Source organism: Protomyctophum bolini (assembly GCF_963924005.1).
Source record: "Protomyctophum bolini genome assembly, chromosome: 9".
NCBI classification, from domain to species: Eukaryota; Metazoa; Chordata; class Actinopteri; order Myctophiformes; family Myctophidae; genus Protomyctophum; species Protomyctophum bolini.
In genome coordinates this window covers 8,498,237-8,525,467 of record NC_137870.1, presented here as the reverse complement: position 1 = coordinate 8,525,467, position 27,231 = coordinate 8,498,237, and the positions used below count along the sequence as shown (strand labels likewise).

At 44.3% G+C, this 27,231-nt stretch overlaps 1 protein-coding gene across 2 annotated transcripts; it reads left to right on the top strand.

The window, feature by feature from the left end:
• Positions 1-1,096: 1,096 nt before the first annotated feature.
• LOC308321931 (cullin-3-like) lies at positions 1,097-26,765 on the top strand. 2 transcript variants are annotated; one of them, XM_080773041.1, is made up of 17 exons: positions 1,097-1,454; positions 5,894-6,064; positions 6,824-6,850; positions 8,142-8,255; positions 10,857-11,017; positions 12,285-12,399; positions 13,371-13,599; positions 13,753-13,898; positions 16,432-16,608; positions 16,890-17,060; positions 17,766-17,873; positions 18,395-18,519; positions 19,458-19,554; positions 21,122-21,259; positions 21,875-22,061; positions 22,222-22,367; positions 24,025-26,765. In XM_080773041.1, the coding sequence occupies exons 1-17, from the start codon at positions 1,392-1,394 to the stop codon at positions 24,154-24,156; spliced, it is 2,307 nt and encodes a 768-aa protein (XP_080629167.1). In that variant the 5' UTR covers positions 1,097-1,391; the 3' UTR covers positions 24,157-26,765. The 2 variants fall into 2 exon arrangements, with proteins under 2 accessions (XP_080629167.1, XP_080629166.1); XM_080773040.1 differs by lacking the exon at positions 6,824-6,850 and having other exon boundaries at positions 5,894-6,091.
• Positions 26,766-27,231: the final 466 nt, after the last annotated feature.

Sequence of the window (27,231 nt, the reverse complement as noted above, 5' to 3'; positions counted from 1 at the left end):
TTCCAAACTCTGACACTCAAAGAAATCACCTGCACAGAATCTCTTGACAGAAAGTAGCTACTGTATGGTGGATGTTTATAGAAAGTGGATAATTAAAGCAATCCAACATCAACATTAATAGAAAAGATAATAATGTATGTCAAACAAGCTGAAGCTATCTTTGGAAACTATGCACTATAGTTTAATCTGCTTCTCTCTCTCAACAAAGGGTGAAAAACATTGAAGACCACCCCCCCCCCCATTCCTTACAACCATCCCCCCCACACTTCTACAGTAAGGTCTTAAGCCCCATCCCGATCCCCCAAAATAATCACATTTGAAATGGGGACCCCCCCCCCCCCCCCAAATAATATCACATTTGAACTGGGGACCCCCCCAAAATAATATCACATTTGAACTGGGGACCCCCCCAAAATAATATCACATTTGAACTGGGGACCCCACAAATTTCAACTGGTAAGCACTTGGAACGTGTTGAGGCAGTACAGTATGACATAATTAATTAGGAGAATATGTTTGACACACAATATAAAAACGATCATTGTTGTTTTATCATGTGTTTCTTTTAAAAGTCCCCCCTCCCTAGTGTGAGGGACCGGTGCAGGTCACAACGTCACAGGTGGGTGCGGCCCTTCAGTTTTTGAGTGCAACCACTCCAAGGAACCTATATGTGACTCTCTTCACCTGTCTTAACCTATGTTTAGAGTTCCAGTAGGGGCAAAAGTGGCGCTGTTGTGCCAGAAACAGAGAGAGAGATACTGTAGTGTTGCACTGTTGCCTGCTAATTACAGAGAGAGAGGCAGGGGGAGAGGGGAGTTGCACCACTCAGTTCACACGGGTGTGATGTATGACACCACCACCCCCACTGCACACAACTGGGGTGGGGGGGGGGGGGGAACTGCTGTGCTGAACCAAATTTGTGTAGCAATTCGATTCCATTTCGGAATTTAAATGAATTGGGACATGATCATTTATCAATTAAATCAATACATGTCCCAATTACATGTTCATATACGGTACTTTCTTTCTTCTCTCTCGCGTGAGTTGAAGACAGTGCGCGAGCTCTGCGTGCGTGCGCAATGAGACGTGCGTGCAGACTGAGAGACGTACAGTCCGCCATGAACACAGGGCCATGACTAGCACACACACACACACACACACACACACACACACACACACTAAACTAAACTAGTGGATATTTTTTTACTGTCACAAAGTCGCCTGCCTGCGTGCGCGCGTGCGTGAGGAGGAGTGACACCAGAAGAACGGTCCCCCTGTCTCTCTGTCTGTCTGTCTGTCTGTCTGTCTCTTTACCGGGGACAACTTTCATGTTTTAAATAAACAAACGGACTGCCTGCCTGCCTGGGAGAGACAGAGTGTCAGAGACAACCATGTCCAATCTCAGCAAAGGAGGAACCAAGAAGGACACCAAGATGAGGATCCGGGCCTTCCCTGTGAGTACACGTACCGACCCGCGGCGGGGCGCTCCGTCCGCCCGCCCCGCGTCCACTCGAGCGCCGTGGTCTGACTGACTGACTGACTGGGTGCTAAATGCTAAGCTAACATGCTAACGTGCCTAGTTAGTATAGTATTATAATGCGTGATCTCAATGCTAAGGCTAATATGCTAATGTTCCTAATATTATTATGATCTCGGTCTCAGTGGTTCTCATCAAAAGTGGCGTCCGGTCCGGGGACCCCCCCAGCCCAGGCAAGGCCAAGCCAGGCCAGGCCAGGGGTCCTTGAGGGAGTTCCAGGGGGTTCACAGCTAAATGATACATAGTTATTAGGAACCAAATGGACCCTTCTATAGGTCTGTAACTCAGAGAGTGTACAGATGGAACCAAAACATTTGTACACTCATATTTACAACATACATTGGCGTCCCAGAGATAGATAATGCATGTCATACTGGGGGTCCTTGAAATTAAAATGCTTAAGAATCACTGCTAGTCATGCTATCCGTACAAATCTTATGGAGGGGTCCCTACTCCCTGGCATATCAAATGGGGGTCCGCCGTGGGCTAATGCATATGGTTGAACTGTACCCATTCTACAATTTACAAACAGCGAATACAAATTTCAAATTTTAAAAGTCAATTTGGGGGTCCTTGACATGAAAAAGTTTGAGAACCTGGCACTGTCATAGCTGCCTATAACCTCTCAAAAAGCCCCTTCATGTTTGCTGCTTGGTGCTCAGATCTGGGCCCAGAGCCTACCGGTACCACATCTGGTGTTTGGGGGTGTTTGTATCACGCAGACACACTACACAGACCGACAGACACACTACACAGACACACACTACACAGACACACACACTACACAGACAGACACACTACACAGACAGACACACAGACAGACAGACAGACAGACAGACAGACACACATACAGACAGACAGACACACTACACAGACACACTACACATACACAGACACACAAGCAGATAGACACACTACACAGACACAACGACAGACAGACATTTTCCCACTTCAGTCCCAGGCCCGTCTGAGGCCTGTGTGTCTGATTGTAAACAAACTGTCTGTAGTAGGCATCAGATTCCTCTGGCTTTGCCCCCAGTTGAGCCTTTTGACAGTTTGACACCCAGCCCGGCCCTCTGCTTGACTGTTTACTTAGCTGACCAGCCCCGTTGTTTACATGGCTTGTTTATAGATCCACTTTTCCATTGTTCTGGCACTGTTTAATTTGCCTGTAGCCATAGCCACCTTAGCATTTCTAGCTACTTGCAGTGCTGGTACTACTAGTAGCCACAGCATTTACATCTGTCTGTAGCACATTTGCGGGACCTTTTCTGTATTACAGTAAAAGGTAACCAAAAGGGGCTACATACACTAGCAGGCAGCAGACTAGTACTAACCACAGCATTTATAGTCTTACCTGTCTGCTGGATGGAGCTAACAGACACTTCTGTGTTATTTAGTTGTCTTGCTTTTAATTACGTTTGATTGATCGACCCCCATATTCTTCGTGCAATCAATGTACAGTACACTTCAGTTCAGTTGTCTGGGATCGGTTGTTCATATCGGTGGGCATTATTGTTGTGCTCATGTTTGTATAATAAAGTTATGTGCAGTATGTACAGTATGTACACTCACAATGACTGAAAGGATCACCACCACCATTATAAGCTCAGTAATTATTTATAATTTGTAAAACAAAAAAAATAGACTTGATCTGAACCTGACAGAGAGCACACCAGTTGACAATATGCATGTGTTTGGGCATGTCTGTCTGGGAACATGGTGCACATGTTTAGCTCTTTCCAAAAGTGGGCTATAGTGGGCTTGTGTAAGTTCTTCTGTGCATTAAAACGTCTTTGCTCTAGCTAGCATGTGTTCAGTGCACCATCATGCCTAGTAATATGTATTAGGTTAGTTCCACTTTACACAGTGCTGGAGTTTTAAAACAGCCACGATTGGTGCTTGTTGTGCCAGCTGAAGGAGACCCAGGCATTGTTATACCACACTTGAATGAATATAGTCCCTGTGTTGTCCACAACTGTCTTCACTCAAGATTCAAATTTGAAAACGAAAGTAGCAGATCTACAAGCTCGAAAGGTTGCTACTTTCGATGCTTTCGTCTGACCTGGCGCTAGTGTGATTATGCCGAGCGTTACTTTACGAAAAAAATAATTATTATGGGAGATACATATAGGATGTTTCTTCTGCGATATGGATTGTTTCAATCAGCCATGTAGTGTTGTTGCAGCAATTATTATGATGTTGTCATGGCAGTAGTGTGTCCTATTTGAATAAGTGGATGTGTGGGGGTGTACTGAGCAACAGGACCAGGTTGGACTCAATGCTCATTTAAACCATTCAGGACGGGAACCCCTTTTGGTGTTTTTCCGATATGGAGTCCTGTCATGTGTCGGGCATACCCACATATGATGTGTCAGAACAGGCCAGCTCCATGGAGATATAGAGTGATCAGGTTTAGAGCCCGGGCAGAAGCCTTTTGTGGCAGTTCTGGTCTGGACAACCGTGGGTCCGACCGACTCGACACCGGGCACTGCACTCCCTGTGGGGGTGTGGAACGCATGTGTCAAATTTGAAGTCGGTGGGGCGAACGGTTCTCGACTTACGTGGATTACACACACATTTATAGATAAGATTCGGCTAAATGATAACGGGTGCAATACAATGCTCTCAAAATCTTCGTTTTTATCTTTTGGCTAAAATGATGTGCGTATGTACATTTTTATTTTATTTTTTCTAAATTTTTATCCCACGATTTTGTAACCCAGTTTTCTTTTCACCCAGTGCCAATTATCTAATGTAATCCTGGGCGCTACACCTCCTCTGCCAACCTGGGGGGGCAGCGGACTGACCTCATGCCTCCTTCTATGCATGAGGAGTCCAAGCTGCTTCTTTTCACCTGACAGAGGGGAATTTCCCGGCCGGACGTAGCGCGTGGAAGGGACACGTTATTCCGACCAGTTCCTTTCCCCTCCATCAGGCGCCCCGGCTGGCCAGGGGGAGGTAGTTTTAGAGACCAGGATTGCGTATGTACATTTTGTATCACATGACATAATACTATTTCTTAAACCAAAGAATCGGATAGGCATGCAACTAACTGCAGACAAAAAAAATTATGTAAACGATAATCAAAAATGGAAAAAAGTGGCAGATCGTGTGGATCTGCTATACTTTTGATGCTTTTGTTTTGTGTGACGCTGTAGTATGACCAATCAGGTAGGGTGTTCGTTAGTGTACGAAAAAACAAAAAGAGGTTTTAAAATCTGGAAAATAAGAGGTTTCTGCCTGATGATGGCAACAACATCCTGTGTGAAAAGAAGGCGATAGGATATGAATCTGCATACGGAGGCTACCTACCTCTGTTACACCCTGCTGCTTGCTGTTTCATCATCAACCACATTAAGGGAACAATAAATAAACAAGGAGCTCATTTGAGCTAATAATTGTTTGCTGGCTAATTCTGGTCACTTTTGTTTGTTGGTTTGATACTTTAACCACATGAACCCTAATGTCACTATTCTTATAGGCATGTGATATTAATGATAGGCCAACATTCTGCACAAATAGGCCAACATCGTTCAGTGAAATCGCTGATCTACCTGATCGACTGTTTTGCCAAAGAGACTTGGAGGCTTGGGTGAAGAAAGAAAGGGGCCAAGTGTCTGTCTGTCTGTCTGTCTGTCTGTCTGTCTGTCTGTCTGTCTGTCTGTCTGTCTGTACGTACCAAAGTGGCGCTGTTGAGCTTCACACTGTGCACAGGTGCATGATGGGAAGCAGATTTTGTGAGGGGCGCTAGACCCTCCTATATACAGGTTTGTTTTTAGTTAAATGTTTGTTTTAAAAACGCCATTTGACAATGAAGGGAAAATCTATGTCATATTGTCCCTCATTACGTCATATTGTCTCTTTATTGTTAATGGCATATAATGTTTGTTTGATTATCACCTAATCAACACGAGTTAGACTTTAATATATTAGCGCCCCTCACTTCACACGGGTGTGATTTGTAGCAGCCATGTGGCGGTGTTTGTGTTCACACTGGGCACAGCTGCATGATGGGAAGCTGATTTTGTATCAGCCATTACGTGATTTTGGGTGTGACGGTACAGTACAGTAGATTCTCAACCGTTTCGGATACGGGGCGGCTCGCCGGAACCCGCCTGGCCCCCGGGGCGCGTTCCTGTGGGTCTGGAAGTTCCGGGGACCCCCCCCCCCCCCACACACACAGAGTTGCACCACTCAGTTTACACATGTGTGATTTTGAATGTATGAACATCTTTCAGCGTGGAAAAACGATTATGACAAAACGACTGCGAGTAGCTCAAATAATTCACCATTATAGACGACTATCATGGAATAATCGTGACTGACGACCCTTATTGCCTTGTTTTGTCGCAGATGACGATGGACGAGAAGTATGTGAACAACATCTGGGACCTCCTGAAGAACGCCATCCAGGAGATCCAGAGGAAGAACAACAGCGGGCTGAGCTTCGAGGAGCTGTACCGCAACGCCTACACCATGGTGCTGCACAAGCACGGGGAGAAGCTCTACACGGGCCTGAGGGAGGTGGTCACCGAGCACCTCATTAACAAGGTAAAACTATACCAGAACCGGTCCCTACTGGGCCTGAGGGAGGTGGTCACCGAGCACCTCATTAACAAGGTAAAACTATACCAGAACCGGTCCCTACTGGGCCTGAGGGAGGTGGTCACCGAGCACCTCATTAACAAGGTAAAGCTATACCAGAACCGGTCCCTACTGGGCCTGAGGGAGGTGGTCACCGAGCACCTCATTAACAAGGTAAAACTATACCAGAACCGGTCTCTAACGGGCCTGAGGGAGGTGGTCACAGAGCACCTCATTAACAAGGTAAAACTATACCAGAACCGGTCTCTAACGGGCCTGAGGGAGGTGGTCACAGAGCACCTCATTAACAAGGTAAAACTATACCAGAACCGGTCCCTAACGGGCCTGAGGGAGGTGGTCACCGAGCACCTCATTAACAAGGTAAAACTATACCAGAACCGGTCCCTACTGGGCCTGAGGGAGGTGGTCACAGAGCACCTCATTAACAAGGTAAAACTATACCAGAACCGGTCCCTAACGGGCCTGAGGGAGGTGGTCACCGAGCACCTCATTAACAAGGTAAAACTATACCAGAACCGGTCCCTACTGGGCCTGAGGGAGGTGGTCACAGAGCACCTCATTAACAAGGTAAAACTATACCAGAACCGGTCCTTACTGGGCCTGAGGGAGGTGGTCACCGAGCACCTCATTAACAAGGTAAAACTATACCAGAACCGGTCCCTACTGGGCCTGAGGGAGGTGGTCACAGAGCACCTCATTAACAAGGTAAAACTATACCAGAACCGGTCCTTACTGGGCCTGAGGTATACCGTCCTAAACCTATATTCTATACCATTTTAGTGGTATGAAAGTCAGATATTTCTGCAAAATATCGGGAAATATACAAATGAATATATCCGATCGGAATGGAAAAAACCTGTATCGTTGCATCCCTACAGCCGTGGGGGTGTTTGAACATCGATAAATTGTCTTTCAGAGCAAGGTGTACACACGTCTGCCCAGGCATAGTGGTTTTGAGTAATTCAGAACTGTTTTGAATGGTTCTAGGTACAGTAGCTGCAAAGTGCAAATATTCTAACACAATTATGACATTTTACTGTACGATTTCTTTGTCGTTCAATTAATTGAGATTAACGATTGTGTAGTGATTTGTGACAGGCCAAGGTAGGCCAATGATTTACTTCCTTGGCCTGCTGACAACATGCACAAGGAATTTTATTTGGCACTGTCCCGATGGAGCCGTTTGCACTCTTTATAGGTGGCTCGGGAAATCAAATTTACTTTATTGTGAAGACATGCCATGTCTATGGTACAATATTTCAACACATGTCACATTTTGAATGTCAGCCAACTGGCCTCATGCTTAATTATAGAGTCTTCATCTTCAACCAACCAACACTCGGGCCTCCCTGAAATATGAATCCAATCAATGTCATCGTCAATCAAAATTCTAAACCCAGGAGGTTTGTCAGATGGGTGCATTTATTTAATGCAGTTGCATGCTTTATCTTGAACGTTTGCATTCGGTCAGATTTATACTGTCAAATGGAAAGCTCTTTGGAACGATAATATGTTTCCACACGAAATTCATGAGTAATACATTGTATGATGAAATGCCCAAAATGCCCAAAATGCTTACGCCAGGAGAGTTATTAACTCATTCTATGCCTAGGGATGACCTTTTATAAAAGTCCTAGATGGCCTAGGACAACATCGAATGACGCTTAGTTTATAATGCATCCAGCATCGCTAGAATCATTCTAATTTTACATGCTGGAGTGATTGAGTGTGAGTGAGCGAGTGGCCGATATTTTGGGTATTGGAATGTGGCTTTAGTGTTGAAGGGTCCTTGAGCAAGACTCTGAACCCCTAATTCCTCCCGATGTGCAGCGTTGGTGCCTTGCTTGGTTTCCTCCGCCATTGGTGTATGAAAGTGTTAATGTAATCTATGTAAAGTGCTTTGGATAAAAGCGCTATATAAATGCACTAATCAACTTATTCCTTTGCATTGTGTGTGTGTGTGTGTGTGTGTGTGTGTGTGGACCACCTCTCTAAGGTACGGGAAGATGTCCTCAACGCCCTCAACAACAACTTCCTGCAGACGCTCAACCAGGCGTGGAACGACCACCAGACAGCCATGGTCATGATCCGAGACATCCTCATGTACATGGTGAGTACATACATGAGTACACATCCTCATGTACATGGTGAGTACATACATGAGTACACATCCTCATGCACATGAGTACACATCCTCATGTACATGAGTACACATCCTCATGTACATGAGTACACATCCTCATGTACATGAGTACACATCCTCATGTACATGAGTACACATCCTCATGTACATGAGTACACATCCTCATGTACATGGTGAGTACATACATGAGTACACATCCTCATGCACATGAGTACACATCCTCATGTACATGGTGAGTACACATCCTCATGCACATGAGTACACATCCTCATGTACGTGAGTACACATCCTCATGTACATGGTGATTACACATCCTCATGTACATGGTGAGTACACATCCTCATGTACATGGTGAGTACACATCCTCATGTACATGGTGATTACACATCCTCATGTACATGATGAGTACACATCCTCATGTACATGGTGAGTACACATCCTCATGTACATGGTGAGTACACATCCTCATGTACATGGTGAGTACACATCCTCATGTACATGGTGAGTACACATCCTCATGTTCATGGTGAGTACACATCCTCATGTACATGGTGAGTACACATCCTCATGTACATGGTGAGTACACATCCTCATGTACATGGTGAGTACACATCCTCATGTACATGGTGAGTACACATCCTCATGTACATGGTGAGTACACATCCTCATGTACATACATGAGTACACATCCTCATGTTCATGGTGAGTACACATCCTCATGTTCATGGTGAGTACACATCCTCATGTACATGATTACACATCCTCATGTACATGGTGAGTACATGTGGATCACATGTGGAGTACATCATTGGAGCCACTAGAGGCGAAATGGTACACAAAGCCTACCAAATGGTCTGCTAAATACAGTAGGCGTACAGTTGTTCTGGCAGCTTCTGATGTTACTATTAGTAAGTAAACAACATCGGGAAGAAGCAGGACTCAACCATCAGCGTTCGAACTCCATTATTTTATTGTATTATGTCATCACACCGGAGAGAGACGGAGCTTCCCTCAGCCCTCCCCACACACATGTCCCACACACATGTCCCACACACACACACACACACACACACACACACACGCACACACACACACACACACACACACACACACACACACACACACACACACACACACACACACACACACACACACACACACACACACACACACACACACACACACACGTTTATACTTTCAGCAGTGTACAGAGTTTCAGGAGTAACAGGAGATGGGCATTCCTTAAATGGACTCTGTTCTATAGTTAACTCACACAGTTTGAAATAGGTTTACATGAGTCGGCAGTCTCTAATGATTTTGTCAGTGAAGAACAGGTGGTAATTGGAGTGTTAAGTATCATCTACTAAGTAGGCTACGTTAAATTAATCGATACCACATAGTGTTTATATGCTTCTCCCTCGGCCTCCCCACCACCCTCCCCCTCCCCTCTCCCAGGCTGAGCATTGAGAGCGATTACATGGCAAATGTCATGATTCCTATTTCCCAAAATCGGCCCCCATCAAGCAAGAGTTTCAGACCGTTATGGGAACGTTGTGTTCACATTGGAAATGAATAGACTCCAACATTCTTCCCGTATCCTAACAATGTGTCCGCCCACCTCTCGGCTCACGCAGATATAGGGAAGTAAAGCAAAGTTGGACCCTCTTGATATTTTGCTCTTTTGGTACAAAATAACCAATTATTGCTTCCGGTTCACCGGATCAGTGTTTTGGGCCCTTCAAAATAAGACATGATTGCGGCTGAAAAGCTTGGCGTCAAATATCTGAACCTTGAACCTAACCTTGGCAGAGGAAGCGTTTTAAAATCGATAGGAGGAGGCTTGACTTGACCATTTTTACGGTGTGTGTGTGTCTGTGTGTCTGTGTGTGTGTGTGTGTGTGTGTGTGTGTGTATCTCAGTGTAGGGGTAGTGCGCTGTGCGTGCGTGCAGTTGGAAGGTTGTACAACCCACTTCCTCCTCTCATTGTTTCTGCACAGCCTTAAATATGTCCAACCTTTCACTTGGACCGGGCTAGCGGAAGTAGACGGGACAATGGCGTAGCGGCTGGAATGAGGTGGCGCCTCGGGGTTTCCACTTGCCCCAGACCACACCGTGCGTGCACAGTGTACATGCACAGTGTACATGCACACCGTGGCGTACATGCATGCACACTGTGGGGGGGGGGGGGGGGGGGGGGTCCCTGGCAGAGAATATGTTCATGTCTTTTTATTTGTGTTAAGACACACAGATCTTGGTAACAATTTGTATGTTGCATATATATTTGGGAAAATTATATTTCTGCTCTAACCTGTCTGAAGTGAGTGGTGCAACAGCGCCCCCTGTTGGTACCCTAAACATACGGACAGGCAGGCAGGCAGGCAGGCACCCGACATGTTGGCGTGTTGGCAAAAGTTAAATATCCTGAGCTATTGCCAACATTACCTTACAAGGCGGTCTCCGGCGTCTCCACAAGGCGGGGAAACCCAGAATGAAAGTAAGACGGGAGAATTAACACTTTTGTGTCATGCTGTGACCCCCCCGCCCCCCCCCCCCCCCCCCCCCCCCCAGGACCGCGTGTACGTGCAGCAGAACAACGTGGAGAACGTGTACAACCTGGGCCTGATCATCTACCGGGACCAGGTGGTCCGCTACGGCTGCATCAGGGACCACCTGCGCACCACGCTGCTGGACATGATCTCCCGCGAGAGGAAGGGCGAGGTGGTGGACAGGTAGGCTGGCCCACGGCCCTGTTTTAACCATAGACTGTAAAAAAAATATGGACAAAGCGTTCTCCGGGTCTTATATGGACGTAAAATGAAGCCTGTCAGTCCTTGAACTGTAAGTTGCTAGTCTTTGTAGAACCGTTTGGGCCCAGCTGGCCATTGGCTGGCCCAGACAGCGAGGCGGGACTTCCCCCCTTCTTCTTAGTTGGTTTTTATTTTGACTCGAACATTTTTTTAATAAATGGGACCATAGTTTTCCAAAAAGAATATTATGACATGAGAAATGAGACTTTAAACTAGTGACTGGAAGCAGAAAGTATTCATGACCATGTTTATTTAAGGTAATACAGTCTAGGTGAAGTGGTGCCCAAATACATGGTACTCTATGGAGCTATGGGGTTTTTTGGGCCCAATGACAGCGCCACAACAGGCCATTATATGAACTTTCAGGATGTCCCGATTTCCTTAGTGGCTTCACAAAATATCTGTCTGACTTTTAACCCATTTTTATTCTAAAAATGTCTTCTAAATCATGACGGTTTTCGATGTCCGTCATTCTCAAAGTGAACTTTGAGGATGGTTGAAGTAGGCATTACTACATGGTCATTTTAATTGAGAGAGTAGGAAGGCTGAGAGGGAAGAGGAGGAAGATATCATTTTATACATTAAGTCAGTGAAGGCAAGTGTTTTAACGAGGCACGGTACCTTTCTGTTTCAAATTAAACACAATAATATTCCATAGACAAAACAACAGGGGTATCCTCTCTCACTTTGTATTTTATGAAATGTTATTTCGTGAGGGTAGGCCTACACACACCCTTACAAAAAACATACAGTAATCCATCCTGGTCTATATTGGCACAATATGTCCATATATTTAAAATAAAACCATCATTACCCTTTTCATGTCACGCACCCCCTAGAAAGCACTCGTGCACCACAGGAGGTGCACACACCACAGTTTGGGAAACCTTGCATGATTAGATAATTGACTCTGGGTGAAACGAATGGGTTGCAAAATCATGGGGTTATTTAGAATGCAAAAATCGATTTACATTTTTATTAAATGGATTCATATCGTCAGGATTCATATCGATTTAAATCAATATACGATATATTGGCACATGCCTAATTCTGTCACATGACTGTATTGTATCGTTTAATCCTCAAATAACTTCTGGACCGCAGCTTTATCATCGCCATTACCATCAATCGTGCTTTTGTCATCGTTGTATTCCCGCTAATTGGTGCAGTTTGCCTTTGTGTCCACCAGGGGCGCCATCAGGAATGCCTGCCAGATGTTGATGATCCTCGGCCTGGAAGGGAGGTCGGTTTATGAAGAGGACTTTGAGGCTCCGTTCCTGGAGATGTCGGCCGAATTCTTCCAGGTCTGTTGGCTGAACCTCCTGCTCCTGAACCCGAGTGCTCTGAGAATCTGGCTTTTACCCATTCAGACCTGAGGCCGAAAAGGCTTCTAAATGTGTTTTCTATGCCAGTGGTTCTCAAACTATTTCATGTCAACGACCCCAAAATATATATATGTAATTGGCCGCGGACCCCTCCTTCGGCTCTGGGGTGTGTGGATCTCGAGAGGAGGCAAGCTTTCCCGAGATTCCTTGCGAAGCTTAATAGAGTGTATGTATGCGCATGCTTAAAGTGAATGGCACATCGAATGACAAATCGAGTGGCAAAGCAACATGCAAAGTGAGTTTAACATCGTTTAACGTTGTTTAATGCAATCAGATAGGACTTTTCTGTTGGCATGTATGGGCTGTCGAGGCCAGAAAGTAGATGTTTTGCCACTCGGTATGCGTGATGTCACACACCCTCTATTGCCAAGCTTCTGCATGCCTCACAGAAGGGGACATTCGGTATGTTTGTAAACGTTTGTTTTCGCATGACAATAAAGATCCCTTGGATTGAATTGATAAGTCCCGGAAAAGACGCGCTGTGATTGGCCAATAGTCACTTGAGCAGCACGCATTCTGCACTTCCACTTGACTTCCGCCTTCGCTGGAGACGCGTCGCTCCAATGAACTGCAGCAGCCTTTTTTTAACCCATTCTGACCGGGATCCCGTTTTGGTGTTAGCATCATGTTATGCTTTAGCTATTGAAAAATAGCAGATCTACAAGCTCATAGCGCGCCACCGAGTGGCGCGCTACGAGCTTGTAGGTCTGCTATTTTTGAAAAATTGAAGAACGACTGACATTTTTAGAATCTGATCTCAGGTCAGAATGGGTTAATCAGACCAGTGTGTGTCCAGTGAAAACCTCGTATGAATCTGATCTCAGGTCAGAATGGGTTAAATATCTACAGTATGCTTAATTATGTAAATGTACTTGGTTACTCTCTGGCAGATGGAGAGCCAGAAGTTCCTGGGCGAGAACAGCGCCAGCGTGTACATCAAGAAGGTGGAGGCTCGCATCAAGGAGGAGATGGAGAGGGTGGTGCACTGCCTGGACCTGACCACGGAGGAGCCCATCGTGAAGGTGGTGGAGCGCCAGCTCATCTCCAAGCACATGAAGACCATCGTGGACATGGAGAACTCTGGCCTGGTGCACATGCTCAAGAACGGCAAGACGGAAGGTCGGTGCCACCGCCATCATGAGTGTTTAATTTAAATGTAGCTTTAATATATTCCATGAGTACGTAACGCAACTCGCCCACCATGATGGACACTGCTCAATGGTAGTCATGAGTTTCTAACGTGCGTGCTCTCTCTCTCTCTCTCTTCCTCAGACCTGGCGTGCATGTACAAGCTGTTCAGCAGAGTGCCCAACGGCCTGAAGACCATGTGTGAGTGTATGAGTTCCTACCTGAGGGAACAGGGCAAGGCTCTGGTGTCAGAGGAGGGAGAGGGCAAGAACCCTGTCGACTACATCCAGGTTATTATTATTATTATTGTTATTATGAGCTCCTACCTGAGGGAGTGCTCTTAGGGCCGACTCATACTCCTATTTTAGAGCCGAATAAAAGTCGGTTCGGCGCTGTAGTGCCTAAAATGTGACGTCATTTGAGGTTCGGGGGGGGCGGGTACCGTCCTAAAGTCGTCTCTTCGGTGCTACTGAAAATGTCTGACGAGCCGAAATCATTTCAGCACTACAGCGCCGAAACAGCGGTAAACTAGAACTGCACTCTGTCGAGTGCATACTTGCTTGTTGCACACTAGTAGGCCAAGCAGAGCGCACAAGTATTGTTCGACCGCCAGTGTTGGGACCGTTACTTTGAAAAAGTAACTAGTTACAGTTACTAGTTACATCATTTCAAAAGTAACTTAGTTACTTTACTGTTACTTAAACCAAAAAGTAAAGCGTTACTTAAAAAAGTAACTTTTTCGTTACTTTTCGGCTCGGCTCGCCGGTGCCGGTTCCGGCGAGCCGCCCCGCATCCAAAACACTTGGTGGAGAAAATATGCTATTTCCGTGCTCAGATCCAGGGACACAGCCAGCCAACCAGGGACACACATAGTTGTCTATAATAGAGTGGTTGCACCACTCAAAAAGAAAAACGGGCTCCCACTTCCAGGCCATTCATTCATGCCTTCAGTTCAGTACAGTGATAATAATATACCAATAGCAGGGGGGACTTGTGGTGATTTTGATGATGCTATGTAGGCCCAGGGGGCCGTCACACTATCAATACATATTTATAGCAAACAACTAAATACAAGTATGCTACAACCAACAACATGAGGGTTCCATTTCCACTGCTCCAGTGAATGTTGTATAGGATACTGTGCAGATAGGCTGATATAGCTCATAGCTGCTCTTATTGGTGGTGGTGGCAATACTAATTTGAGTCTGGATTTATAAACAAAGTAAGACCAAAACCAGAATTAATATTTGATAATCAAACACACGCGCAAAGTCTCTTTCAGTATCTGTCCGTCTCTCTCTCTCGCTCAAAAGTAGCTAGGCTACACACACACACACACACACACACACACACACACACACACACGAACGCACACGCGCAGCCTCTTTCAGTGTCTCTCTCTCTCTCTCTCTCTCTCTTTTTCTCTCGCTCGCTCGCTCACTTGATGTGCATACACGGCGCACACGACACACACACACACACGCGCGAGTCGCGACCGAAATAAACAAACACACGGTGGTATAGCCGGTGGGAATGGGATCATCATAATTTGCTGCCTGGGACTCAACAACTTACTTTGACTGTACTTTGTGCTGGATTGGAGCAGCTGAAGGAAATAAGGAGGAATATAGCCATTTGCGATATGGGCGCCGCCATGACACTAGTCAGAGTAAACAAACTTGCGCATCACCACGTGTAGTACACACACAAACGCACACACACTCCTCCTCCTCCCCCTTCTCTCCCGCAAGGCAAGCATGACAGTTCTTCTCATTCTCCCCCGATCGAGACTACATGAAAAATAACGGAAGAGTAACGGAATAACGCACCATGTAGTAACGGTAACAAGTTACTGAATTTAAAAACATAACGCGTTACAGCAACCGTTACTGCCGAACGTAACGGCGTTACTGTAACGCGTTATTTACGTTACGTTACGTCCCAACACTGTCGACCGCTGTAAACTGTGGAATCTCAGTATCTCTGTGAAGGAACGTTTGAAATGTCTAATTATTAGGTGTAACTATTTGCTACCTACCTACTTTATGCATATAAACACCTAGTATTATTAAGTATGGTTCAAGTTTCTATCTATTTCTATATAAGAAATACAGTTTTATCGATGTAGATATGTTCTACAATATGTTATACAGTATAATTATTCTGTAAATGTGGAATCTCAATAGCTCTAAATGATGACGTAAGACATACGTATACATATACATATACATATAGAGTATGTAGTTGTAAGTTGATTAGCGGTATACTGTGGTTACTTTGCGCCAAAACGTGACAGCCGTCCCGCCATTTGATGCGTATGCAAGAAAAACAGCAAATCTGTGCCTGGTTTGCTGGGACCAGATTACACAAATGACCATATTTCTTACGTCATCACTGAGAGCTAGTCATACATATACACACACCACGTACTCTGGTCCCAGCAGATCAGGCACAATTTGCTATTTTATTTTTACTGATTACCGTATGTATATAGTATACGTATGACTAGCTCTAAATGATGATGTAAGGTAATTTATATAATCTGATCCCAGCAAACCAGGCAGAGATTTGCTGTTTTTTTGCATACACATCAATGGCTGTCACGGTGAAGAGACCGGGCGAAATTATTACTTGTGCGCTCTGCTTGCGCAAGTAAATAGGAGTATGAATCGGCCCTTATCTGCTGTCAATGTATGCATGGCGTCTACTCTTCAACTGCCACTAGACAGACAGCTTCGTCAACACTGTCCGTCCGTTGTCTTTCTCCCGTCCTCCACAAACACTCTGTCCGTTGGTTGTCTTCCTCCCGTCCTCCACAAACAGGGCCTCCTGGACCTGAAGATTCGCTTTGACCGCTTCCTGCTGGAATCCTTCGGCAACGACCGCCTCTTCAAGCAGACCATCGCCGGCGACTTCGAGTACTTCCTGAACCTCAACTCGCGCTCGCCCGAGTACCTCTCCCTGTTCATCGACGACAAGCTGAAGAAGGGAGTCAAAGGGGTGAGTAGTACCTCACCCTGTTCATATAGACGACAAGCTGAAGAAGGGAGTCAAAGGGGTGAGTAGTACCTCACCCCGTTCACATATAGACGACAAGCTAGTCTCGCGTTACCAGACTGTTGCCTCCAAATGCTTCCATCATACAGTCTTGAGCAACGGAAGTTCTATCATGAGTCAAATATAAAGCGGAAGTGGAGCCTCCACTCCAAAAAGACATTTATTTTTATGTCGACGTCAGGTCTAAATGGGTTAATGTTGTGGTGTTTGATGTGTTTGATCAGCTGACAGAGCAGGAGGTGGAGTCCATCCTGGACAAGGCCATGGTTCTGTTCCGTTTCATGCAGGAGAAGGACGTGTTTGAGCGGTACTACAAACAGCACCTGGCCCGCAGGCTGCTCACCAACAAGAGCGTCTCGGACGACTCGGAGAAGAACATGATCTCCAAGCTCAAGGTGAACGTTGAACCCATTCTGAACGGGAACCCCCCTTTTGGCATTTTAAGAATTATGTTATACTTTAGCTATTGAAAAATAGCAGATCTACATAGTGAGAAAATGTGGTGCAAATCTTTGAATATATATATATATTCTTTCAGAGCGAACGTTTTTAACTCAAATCTTTGCTTCTAGGGAGGTCCCTGGAACAACATATTTTCAGATGGGGATCGGCGGCCAATTACATATAATTTTGGGGGTCCTTGAGATGAAAATGTTTGAGAACGACTGACACAGAAACATGGGATTTTCAGAAAATTGTCATGATTTAGAAGGCATCTGTAGAATCGTCCTCCGATCTAAATGGGCTAGCCGAGTGGGAGTGGTACCGTTTTTCCTGTTTCTAATCTGGCCGGCAGCGGAAAGAACTTACGCTTCTTCACAAAAAATCTACACAATTAGAGAATAAGTAGAATAATTGATATTTTGATCGTTTGCCTGGTATCTCTCCTAATGCTACCAACATCAATAAAGCATGGAATTATGGACAGAATGTTATCCAACGACAACAGCATATTCTAAGTCTTGCGTCTGAGAGGCTAAGTGACATCAAACTGTGTTTTCCGTGGCTCGAATGGAGAATGAATAATGGACCTTGTTAGGACTAGCGTTGAAAACCACTGTCTTAATAATGTAATCCCGCTGTTCTCTCCCAATGCTCAGACGGAGTGCGGCTGTCAGTTCACCTCCAAACTGGAAGGAATGTTCCGCGACATGAGCATCTCCAACACCACCATGGACGAGTTCAGGAATCATCTGCAGACCACCGGGGTGAGTCCCTCTATGCAAACGGCTGAACTTATAGAATTTAGATATTATTATAATATTAGCATATTATGAGTAGACACTAAGACATGGCCCTCTGGAGTGAGTGGAAATATAGTGGCCCTCTCCATTGTCAAAGTTAGTGAATACAGTTTCCTTGTACAGATATTCTACTGTTAGACTGTTAGGTTCTTAGCTTCCTTGTCTTCCTTATGATCCTTGATGACTACATTTCTATGTATTTGATGTATTACCATGTGTTGTTCTTGCTTACTGTAAATCACTCTGGATTAATAGCGTCTGCTAAATGCCTGAATTGTAAATTGTCATTTGTCAGTCACTGGCACGCCCCTTCCGTCTCACCTGCAATGAACCAACGAGATTTGTGTCGTCCAATCCCCAGCTGTGGTTGATCTGTGTCGTCCAATCCCCAGCTGTGGTTGATCTGTGTCGTCCAATCCCCAGCTGTGGTTGATCTGTGTTGTCCAATTCCCAGCTGTCGTTGATCTGTGTTGTCCAATCCCCAGCTGTCGTTGAACGGCGTTGACCTGATCGTGCGGGTGCTCACCACGGGGTACTGGCCCACGCAGTCTGCCACGCCCAAGTGCAGCATCCCCCCCTCGCCACGCCACGCCTTCGAGGTGTTCCGACGGTCAGTCTCTGTTTTTTTTGTGGCTTTTGCCTTTATTTTATATATGTTTTAAAGGTATATTCAGTGATTTCACTCAAAAAAACCTTAGGTTTCGTTTTTGGCTGGGACCCAAAGCCTTTCGTCCAATCAGGATAGAGAGCCAAAAACTAAACCTAAGGTTTTTTTTACCCCCAGGGGTTAAACTGGGGACAGGGAGGAACTCCTTATATGGTCAGCACACTCTATAGTAGAGAGGATTATCACAACAAAACAAAGATATTTGAATTAAGTGAAATCACTGAATATACCTTTAAGGAGGGATAGACAGTAGGCTGACATGAAATGGGGAGAGAGATGGGGGGGGGTAAAGGCCGTCGTGGGCAGTAAAGGCCGTCGGGATCGGGAAGTTGAACCCGCGGCACACTGGCCAGACTGGATTAGGTGCCTGGACCACTGAGCCACGGGCCAGGACCAGGCGCTCATAGTGCGCCAATTATCCTCTTTCAATCTGTGTTTGTTTCATGAAAACCCACCGTAGACATTTTATGAGCTACTAAAATAATCATCTGCAAGGAATTTCTTGACAGGAAGTAGCTCATAAAATGTCTACGTGGATTTTTATTAAATCAAAAACAGATTGAAAGAGGATAATTCAAGCTTTCCCTACAGCTGCAATGTTGGTGATTTTGACGTTGTTTAATATAATTAGAGAGGACTTTTCTGTTTGGATGAATGGGCTCTATGGGAAGTGTCACCTAGGTATCACCTTGCTGATGGCAGCCGTGTGAATATCATCAGTTACATATATTTTTTGGGGGTCCTTGACATGAAAGTGTTTGAGAATGACTGATGGGATTTTTTTCTGAAAACTGTCAGGATTTATAAGACATTTGTAGAATCGTTCCCAGGTCTAAATGGGTTAAGAGAACATGTGTCTTGTCCTCCCGGTGCGTTTGTAGGTTCTACCTGGCCAAGCACAGCGGCAGACAGCTCACACTGCAGCATCACATGGGTTCTGCAGACCTCAACGCAACCTTCCACGGTCCAATCAAAAAGGTACGTGGCGCTTTTTAAAGGGCTATGGAGCTGAATCGCAAACACGTTGCGCCTTACCTTTCCACACGTACGGTAGACATTGCTAGTTTCAGACCAACACGTTTTCATAAAATTAGGTGTGGCCAAACTCTTCTCCCTCCTGGCTCCAAAAGTAGTCTGAAAGCCCACCTCTTCAGACTCCATCTCAGCCCGTAGCACTTGCACTAGCCTCGACGACCTTACAGGCGTATGGAAAGGCTCAACTTATGCATTTTATGTAAACATATAGTCTATACGCATAGTTTCATTATATATATATTCCACTGACTGATTTGAGGTTCTTAGCTTACGCATGATTCTTGATGACTACTGTGTATTTGATTTATTACCATGTGTTGTTATTCTAGTTTACGGTAAATCACTCTGGATTAAGAGGGTCTGATATGTGCCTACATTGTACATTTCCATTAAGATGTGTGGATAGGTCTCAACAGGTGAAATGCAGCCTTCAGTAGCATTAAGATGTGTGGATAGGTCTCAACGGGTGAAATGCAGCCTCCAGTAGCATTAAGATGTGTGGATAGGTCTCAACAGGTGAAATGCAGCCTTCAGTAGCATTAAGATGTGTGGATAGGTCTCAACAGGTGAAATGCAGCCTTTAGTAGCATTAAGATGTGTGGATAGGTCTCAACAGGTGAAATGCAGCCTTCAGTAGCATTAAGATGTGTGGATAGGTCTCAACAGGTGAAATGCAGCCTCCAGTAGCATTCTGTGTGTTTGATAACATTGTGACTACTAGTGTGCTGTTGTTACATGATATGTCCAGTAGATGGCTCCATGTCACAGGACAACTCACTGCTGTGAAGTGAACCCGACAAGAATGAGCTGTTTTTAATAGAGATGAGGTGTCATGTTGTTTTTTAAATATTATTTTTATTTCTTCCTATCAGTTTCCATTAAAAAAAAGTGAAAACAATGAAGGAAGTAGGTAGGATCCTGTGTTGATGATAGAAATATATCATTCCATGTACACTTAGTTGATATACCATATACATTCATACAGATGTGAATATTTGGTGCCTCACTTCTAATACAAATATTAATGAAAAAAAGGAAAAACAAATGTAGCATGTGATCATATTAAGTTTATATAGCATCAACTTACAGTAATATATTATATCATAGCCCCCAAAACATGTTTAAAGGCATATTTCACTTTCAAATGATATAATGCCAATTATTTGTCTCTTTTCTTTTCAGTTATTCTAAATTTGAGTACTTTTTTTTCACTGAACATGATACAGATAGATGGATACATAGATAGATAGTGGCAAATTTCACCTTAACATTTTTAAAATAAATAATAATTATATATATGTGATGTGTTTTTATTGTGATATGGATTCCCCTGAGTCTGAAATAAATATTGAATTGAATTGAATTGTGTGTGTGTGTGTGTGTGTGTGTGTGTGTGTGTGTGTGTGTGTGTGTGTGTGTGTGTGTGTGTGTGTGTGTGTGTGTGTGTGTGTGTGTGTGTGTGTGTGTGTGTGTGTGTGTGTGTGTGTGTGTGTGCGCTCCCCTGGTCCAGGACGATGGGTCAGAGGCTGTGGGGGTGGGCGGGGCCCAGGTGACGGGCTCCAACACCAGGAAGCACATCCTCCAGGTGTCCACCTTCCAGATGACCATCCTGATGCTCTTCAACAACAGAGACAAGTCCACCTTCGAGGTACAACACTGTCTCCACATAAACTAACACACTTTGAGGTACAACACTGTCTCCACATAAACTAACACACTCTGAGGTACAACACTGTCTCCACATAAACTAACACACTCTGAGGTACAACACTGTCTCCACATAAACTAACACACTCTGAGGTACAACACTGTCTCCACATAAACTAACACACTCTGAGGTACAACACTGTCTCCACATAAACTAACACACTTTGAGGTACAACACTGTCTGCATCCACATAAACTAACACACTTTGAGGTACAACACTGTCTCCACATAAACTAACACACTCTGAGGTACAACACTGTCTCCACATAAACTAACACACTTTGAGGTACAACACTGTCTGCATCCACATAAACTAACACACTTTGAGGTACAACACTGTCTGCATCCACATAAACTAACACACTTTGAGGTACAACACTGTCTCCACATAAACTAACACACTTTGAGGTACAACACTGTCTCCACATAAACTAACACACTTTGAGGTACAACACTGTCTGCATCCACATAAACTAATAATAAATAACAATAATAACAATAAACTTGTGTTTCAGGAGATCCAGCTGGAGACATTAACTCTCTGTTGTGTTTCAGGAGATCCAGCAGGAGACGGACATCCCAGAGAGGGAGCTGGTCCGGGCGCTGCAGTCTCTGGCGTGTGGTAAACCCACGCAGAGAGTTCTCACCAAGGAGCCAAAGTCCAAGGAGATCGAGAGCGGTCACGTGTTTACAGTCAACGACCAGTTTACCTCCAAGCTGCACCGCGTCAAGATCCAGACGGGTAGGTTCACCTTATTTCTATTGTAAATAAGAAAACGTTGTTTGCACATTAAACTAATCATTAGGGGTTGGGTTCTACACTGTGCGTCGCCTCTCGGCGTGTGTAACGGGCGCTCCGTGTCCTTTGTTGTTGTCGTCGTGCATCTCTCTCTCTCTCTCAGTGGCCGCCAAGCAGGGAGAGTCTGACCCGGAGAGGAAGGAGACGCGGCAGAAAGTGGACGACGACCGCAAGCACGAGATCGAAGCGGCCATCGTTCGCATCATGAAGTCCAGGAAGAAGATGCAGCACAACGTATTGGTAGCAGAGGTCAGTCGACGGCCATACAGGGTCTATTAGCCCATTCTGGGCGGGAACCCCTTTTGGTGTTAGCATCGTGTTATGCTTTAGCTATTGGAAAATAGCAGATCTACAAGATCTACTTGTAGGTCTGCTGTTTTTGAAAAATCTGAATGGGTTAGGGGTGGAATAGTCTCTAGAGACAGACTGTTGACTCCCATCAAAAAGAGGCCGCTGTTTTTCCCTTTTCTTTTGACGGGTTGTCTTTTTTTTTGATGGGTTCTCAGATTGGGGGTGTAACGATACATTTGGACACTTCTGGTGCCCCCGGGGAATCTTTCAAAATAAAGGCGCTGCCTAGAGTGCAAACTAGTAGATGAGGAAGATTTTATTCTTAAAAACTTGCCTTTCCCCCCAAAAGAAACGTGAAGTTAAATCGTCATTACTACATCGCACTGGTATGTCTGATCTCTCTTTAGAAGTGTTAATATCGTAACCCAAGATGCATGTTGAAGTCAGAAATTAGAACAGAACATCGGCGTTATGATCAATCAGCGCAGAGGCAGCTTAGATTCAGCGAAAATAGGGGGCTTTGTCGTGCCGTAAACAAGGAAGTGGGTGATGGGTGTGCGCTCCCCCAAACAAGGCGCTGCCTAGCAACGGCCCAAAACTTTAATTTTTGCGATCCCATTTCATAAAGCTAAAAAAAGAAAAGAAGGAAGACGTCCCCACATGTCCCAGGCACACCACGGTCTTATTTGATAAGAAGTGTTAATAGCGATACGATACGTACAGTAACTATTTAGCAAAAATAAAATAATACGAAATCTGTGTGAAACATGTGGTTAGTGCTGGTTTTTTAAGGGATGTATGAACATGGATATAAATAAGTAAACTGTGATTCTCTGGCAAATACATAGACATTATATTTGAACACAGTCATAGACAAACCCGTACCTTGACATGAATACAGAGAATACACACATTTATCGATAGACCAGTTTTTCTTCTTAAAATTGCAATACAATCGATTGCATTGCAAAACGATTCGATACCGACTATTTGCATTGCAAAACGACACGACACAATGTTGCCGTTTACATTTCGATATACTTTGATTCTTGGAATTGAAATTGATGGCGCCCGCTGGCCTAGTGGTCCAGGCACATGCCACGTACTGTGTATAGGCTCTGGCCTTGCGTGTTCGAGTCCTGTTCATGACAACCTTTGCTGCACGTCTCTCCCCCTCTCCTTTCCTGTCGGTCTTCACTGTAACTATATCAATAAAGGCACAAAAGCCAAAAAGAATTTGAAATAGATTTCTCGATGCGGTTACTATTATCGTTACACGACTAAACTATATAGAGACACCTGCTACGGTATATACCTGAGCTTACGGAGGTGTGCTGACCTGAGACGTTGCAAGGATTTAAAGTTTCAATCCGTCTTTCATCTGGTTACTTCTGTCCTGTCTCACTGCTGTGCATTATGAATTGTCGGTGTTGGGCAGAAACCTTTGAAAGCATCGAAAGTAGCATATCGAGTTTGCAGATCTTCTACTTTTGCAATTTTTTTATTTTTTGTAGACTGAAAAGTAACAGTTTCGACAGACAGACATACGATGTAATTAAAAATCGGAAAAGAGTGACTATAAAGGTTCTGATGGCCGTTTGCTGTTCCTCTCCAGGTCACCCAGCAGCTGAAATCACGATTCCTCCCCAGTCCCGTGGTCATCAAGAAACGCATCGAAGGACTCATTGAGAGGGAATATCTGGCGCGGACGGCGGAGGACCGCAAAATATACACTTACGTAGCATAAAGAAAAACGACGAATTGAATTCCATTGATTACCAAGTCCAGAGAAAAACCTCGAGAGCCTTTTCTTGGACTGCAATGCGTTTTGAAAGAACTTTTGATGGTCATGTGATTCCGGGAATACACTGGGAAGCTTTTTCTTCCATAAACGTGTAAGAGAGAGAGAGAGAGAGAGAGAGAGAGAGAGAAAAGAGAGTTGCGTTCAAAAGGCGGGGAAGGATTCTAGCGACGTTAGATTTCTTCCGCCCGCGTTGAGCTGGAGCGGACGGGGATCTAGCTTTGTTACAGATTCATGTTTCTAACGTTGCCTTCGGAGTGTGTGTCGAGTGCGTTACAGCTCATTTGGCGTTCCATCCTAGGAGGTGAACGAAGAGCGAGCAAAAACCAGACAAAAAAAAATGTTACTATAAGACCGAGAGCACCTTCGAGGAGACCGAGAAAATATTTGAAATTGATCCCCGGTTTTAAGTGTTGATGTAAATGTGTTCCGTTGTTTTGTGGCACCATGATGGCTGTATACAGGTTGTCAAACACAGTTGGCCTTTTTGTCTCCCTGGGGTTTTTTAAGAAGAATAAGGTATGGGGTCTCCTATATTAGGCAGTTTTAACCACTAAAAGCCCTATATAATTTGTCCTACGACAAATTGCGGAGAAATGGCACATCTATAAGCATACCACGCGATGCGGTGTAAACTTGTAGAGTGACTATTTTTGAGAATTATTAGATTTTTTCTTTTTTGCCTATTTATGACATGCCCAAAATAGGGCTCAAGTGGTTTTATTGTAAGTTCTTGGGAACAGGAGGCGTGGGGTGTGTGTAAGGTTTTAGGGCTCTTGTTTTCGTCCATGCTAAAGCCCTTATCCCTAAACTACTTTGCTGGTTTTCCTCTTTTTTCCTCTTTTTTTTTTTTTTACTATTTAAAAAAACATTTTTGAATAGTTAAAATAGCCAATTTACATCGACACGTCGTGAGCCTGTAGATTGGCTATTCTAACTATTCAAAAATGTTTTACAAAATAGTAAATAGTAAACCCCTTTATCCCTAAACTACTTTGCCTTTTTTTTTTTACTATTTTGAAAAACATTTTTGAATAGTTAACATGGCCAATCTACAAGCTCACAACGTGTCAATGTAGATTGGCTACTTGAACTATTAAAAAATGTTTTTCAAAATAGTAAAAAAAAAAAAGGCAAGGAAGTTTAGGGATAAGACGTTTAGCATGGACCGTATTAGAGCCCTTAGTATCTGGAAGACAAATCACGTGCATCTCATGCAGGCTATGATGTGATGCCACATTCAGAGGTCCGGATGGCCCAGGTCCATGATGATGATGATGGGTAGGTAGGGTTTGTTGACGGCATGCTTTCCTGTTGTGGATGGGTTTGGGCTGACATAATGCTCTGGAAAATTGTGTTTTTTGGTCCATCACAGTGGTTTTCAACCAGTGGTCCGTCCGGGGACCACCAGTGGTCCTTGAGGGGGTTCCAGGTGGTCCCCACTCCCCATGCAGCTAAATGATGGGAGAGTTGGTAACCAAATGGACCCTCATTAGAGCTTTAACCCTTGAGAGTATCACATGAAACTAAATGAACCCGTACGGGTCCATTTGGTTTTATTTTATACTCCCACGAGCTAAATTATTCTGCATTACTTAATTTACAAGAAGTCCACACAATTAGAGAATGTAGAAGAATTGTTATGTTGATCAATGTTTGCCTGTTATCTCTCCTAATGGTACCAACATCAATACAGCATCGGATAGAGTACAGGAGTCCTGACGTCACTCGCTCATCCCCTGGTTCATGGGAGTTTTTCCTCTATGGAGAATAGCATGGGGTCATCTTAAAAATCGTCTCATGTAAGAATGTTGGTCCAAAAAGAAACAAACCGCGATATTGTCGTGGAGGTGCCTCTGTATTGTTAATGGCAGTCAGTCCATCATAGTCTTGTTTCTAGCGAAAATGTAACTAACTCAGCAGCAGTAACATTAGCGTTTTCTCACAGTCAGTTGATTCTTCATATCCATATGAGTGAAACGGCCGGGATGATTTGCTTATTTTTCAATCACAGTTCTTATATGAGGCGATCTGAAATCCCCCCCTATGGGGATTACAATGCAAATAAAAAGTACATGAACCCGTGGGCTTAGCGCCCTCTACCCATATTGACGTCAGACTTCGGTGCTCTATTGTGGACAAAGTACTATACAAACGACAACATATTATTTCGTTTTGGGTTGCAAGGTTAAATGTCATCCAGTGGTGGTCCGCGGCTCAAATGCTGGATAAATAATGGGCTTTGATATGAAAAAGGTTGAAAACCACTGTTGTATCATGTTTTTGTTCTGTTCTGGCATAAAGCAGTGTTGGATCAACGACCCAGACCATGTCTCCTCTACTTGAGCGAAAGGGTTCGTCCCAGTGCATGTTTTTGTCCCTATTTTTTATTTTATTTTTTTCATTCTCCAGCTGCATTCGGAATGGATGGAACCGATCAAAGCTCCATGTTCTAATGTGTACAAATTGTAAAATAATTGTTATCGTACTCACTGCTACGGTGGATTGTACAGGGCCTTGTTTTCATCATATTAAATGTAGAATAAATGAAATGAGCGTGCATTCCTTTTTCTTTTATTATTATTTTTTTTAACTTACAACCACAGGAAGAAATCTGCAAATCTCTGTGTAATACTTACCTCTGATATAATTAAATCCTAAGGCGACATCCTCCACGCTGCCTCCCCTGTAAGTAACGAGAAATGGTGCAAGACCAGCTTGTGAAACCAATGTCGCAACCCAATCATCACATCCTAAATTATGCAAATGATGATGGGATCTGTGCTTCTGATATGCAGACCTCTGGGTCCAATTTGGAGGTTTCATTATGAATTTGTTTTGCTGAATCTGATTCACTTTGTGGTATATTGCAAATGATAACTGCATGGTGCATTCCATTCACACATTCATTCGATGGCGGTGGAAACCATGCAAGGCACCAACCTGCACATCGGGACCAATTGGGGGTTCAGACTTCAGAGTCTTGCTCAAGGACACTTCGACACTAACTCTGGGGTTGCC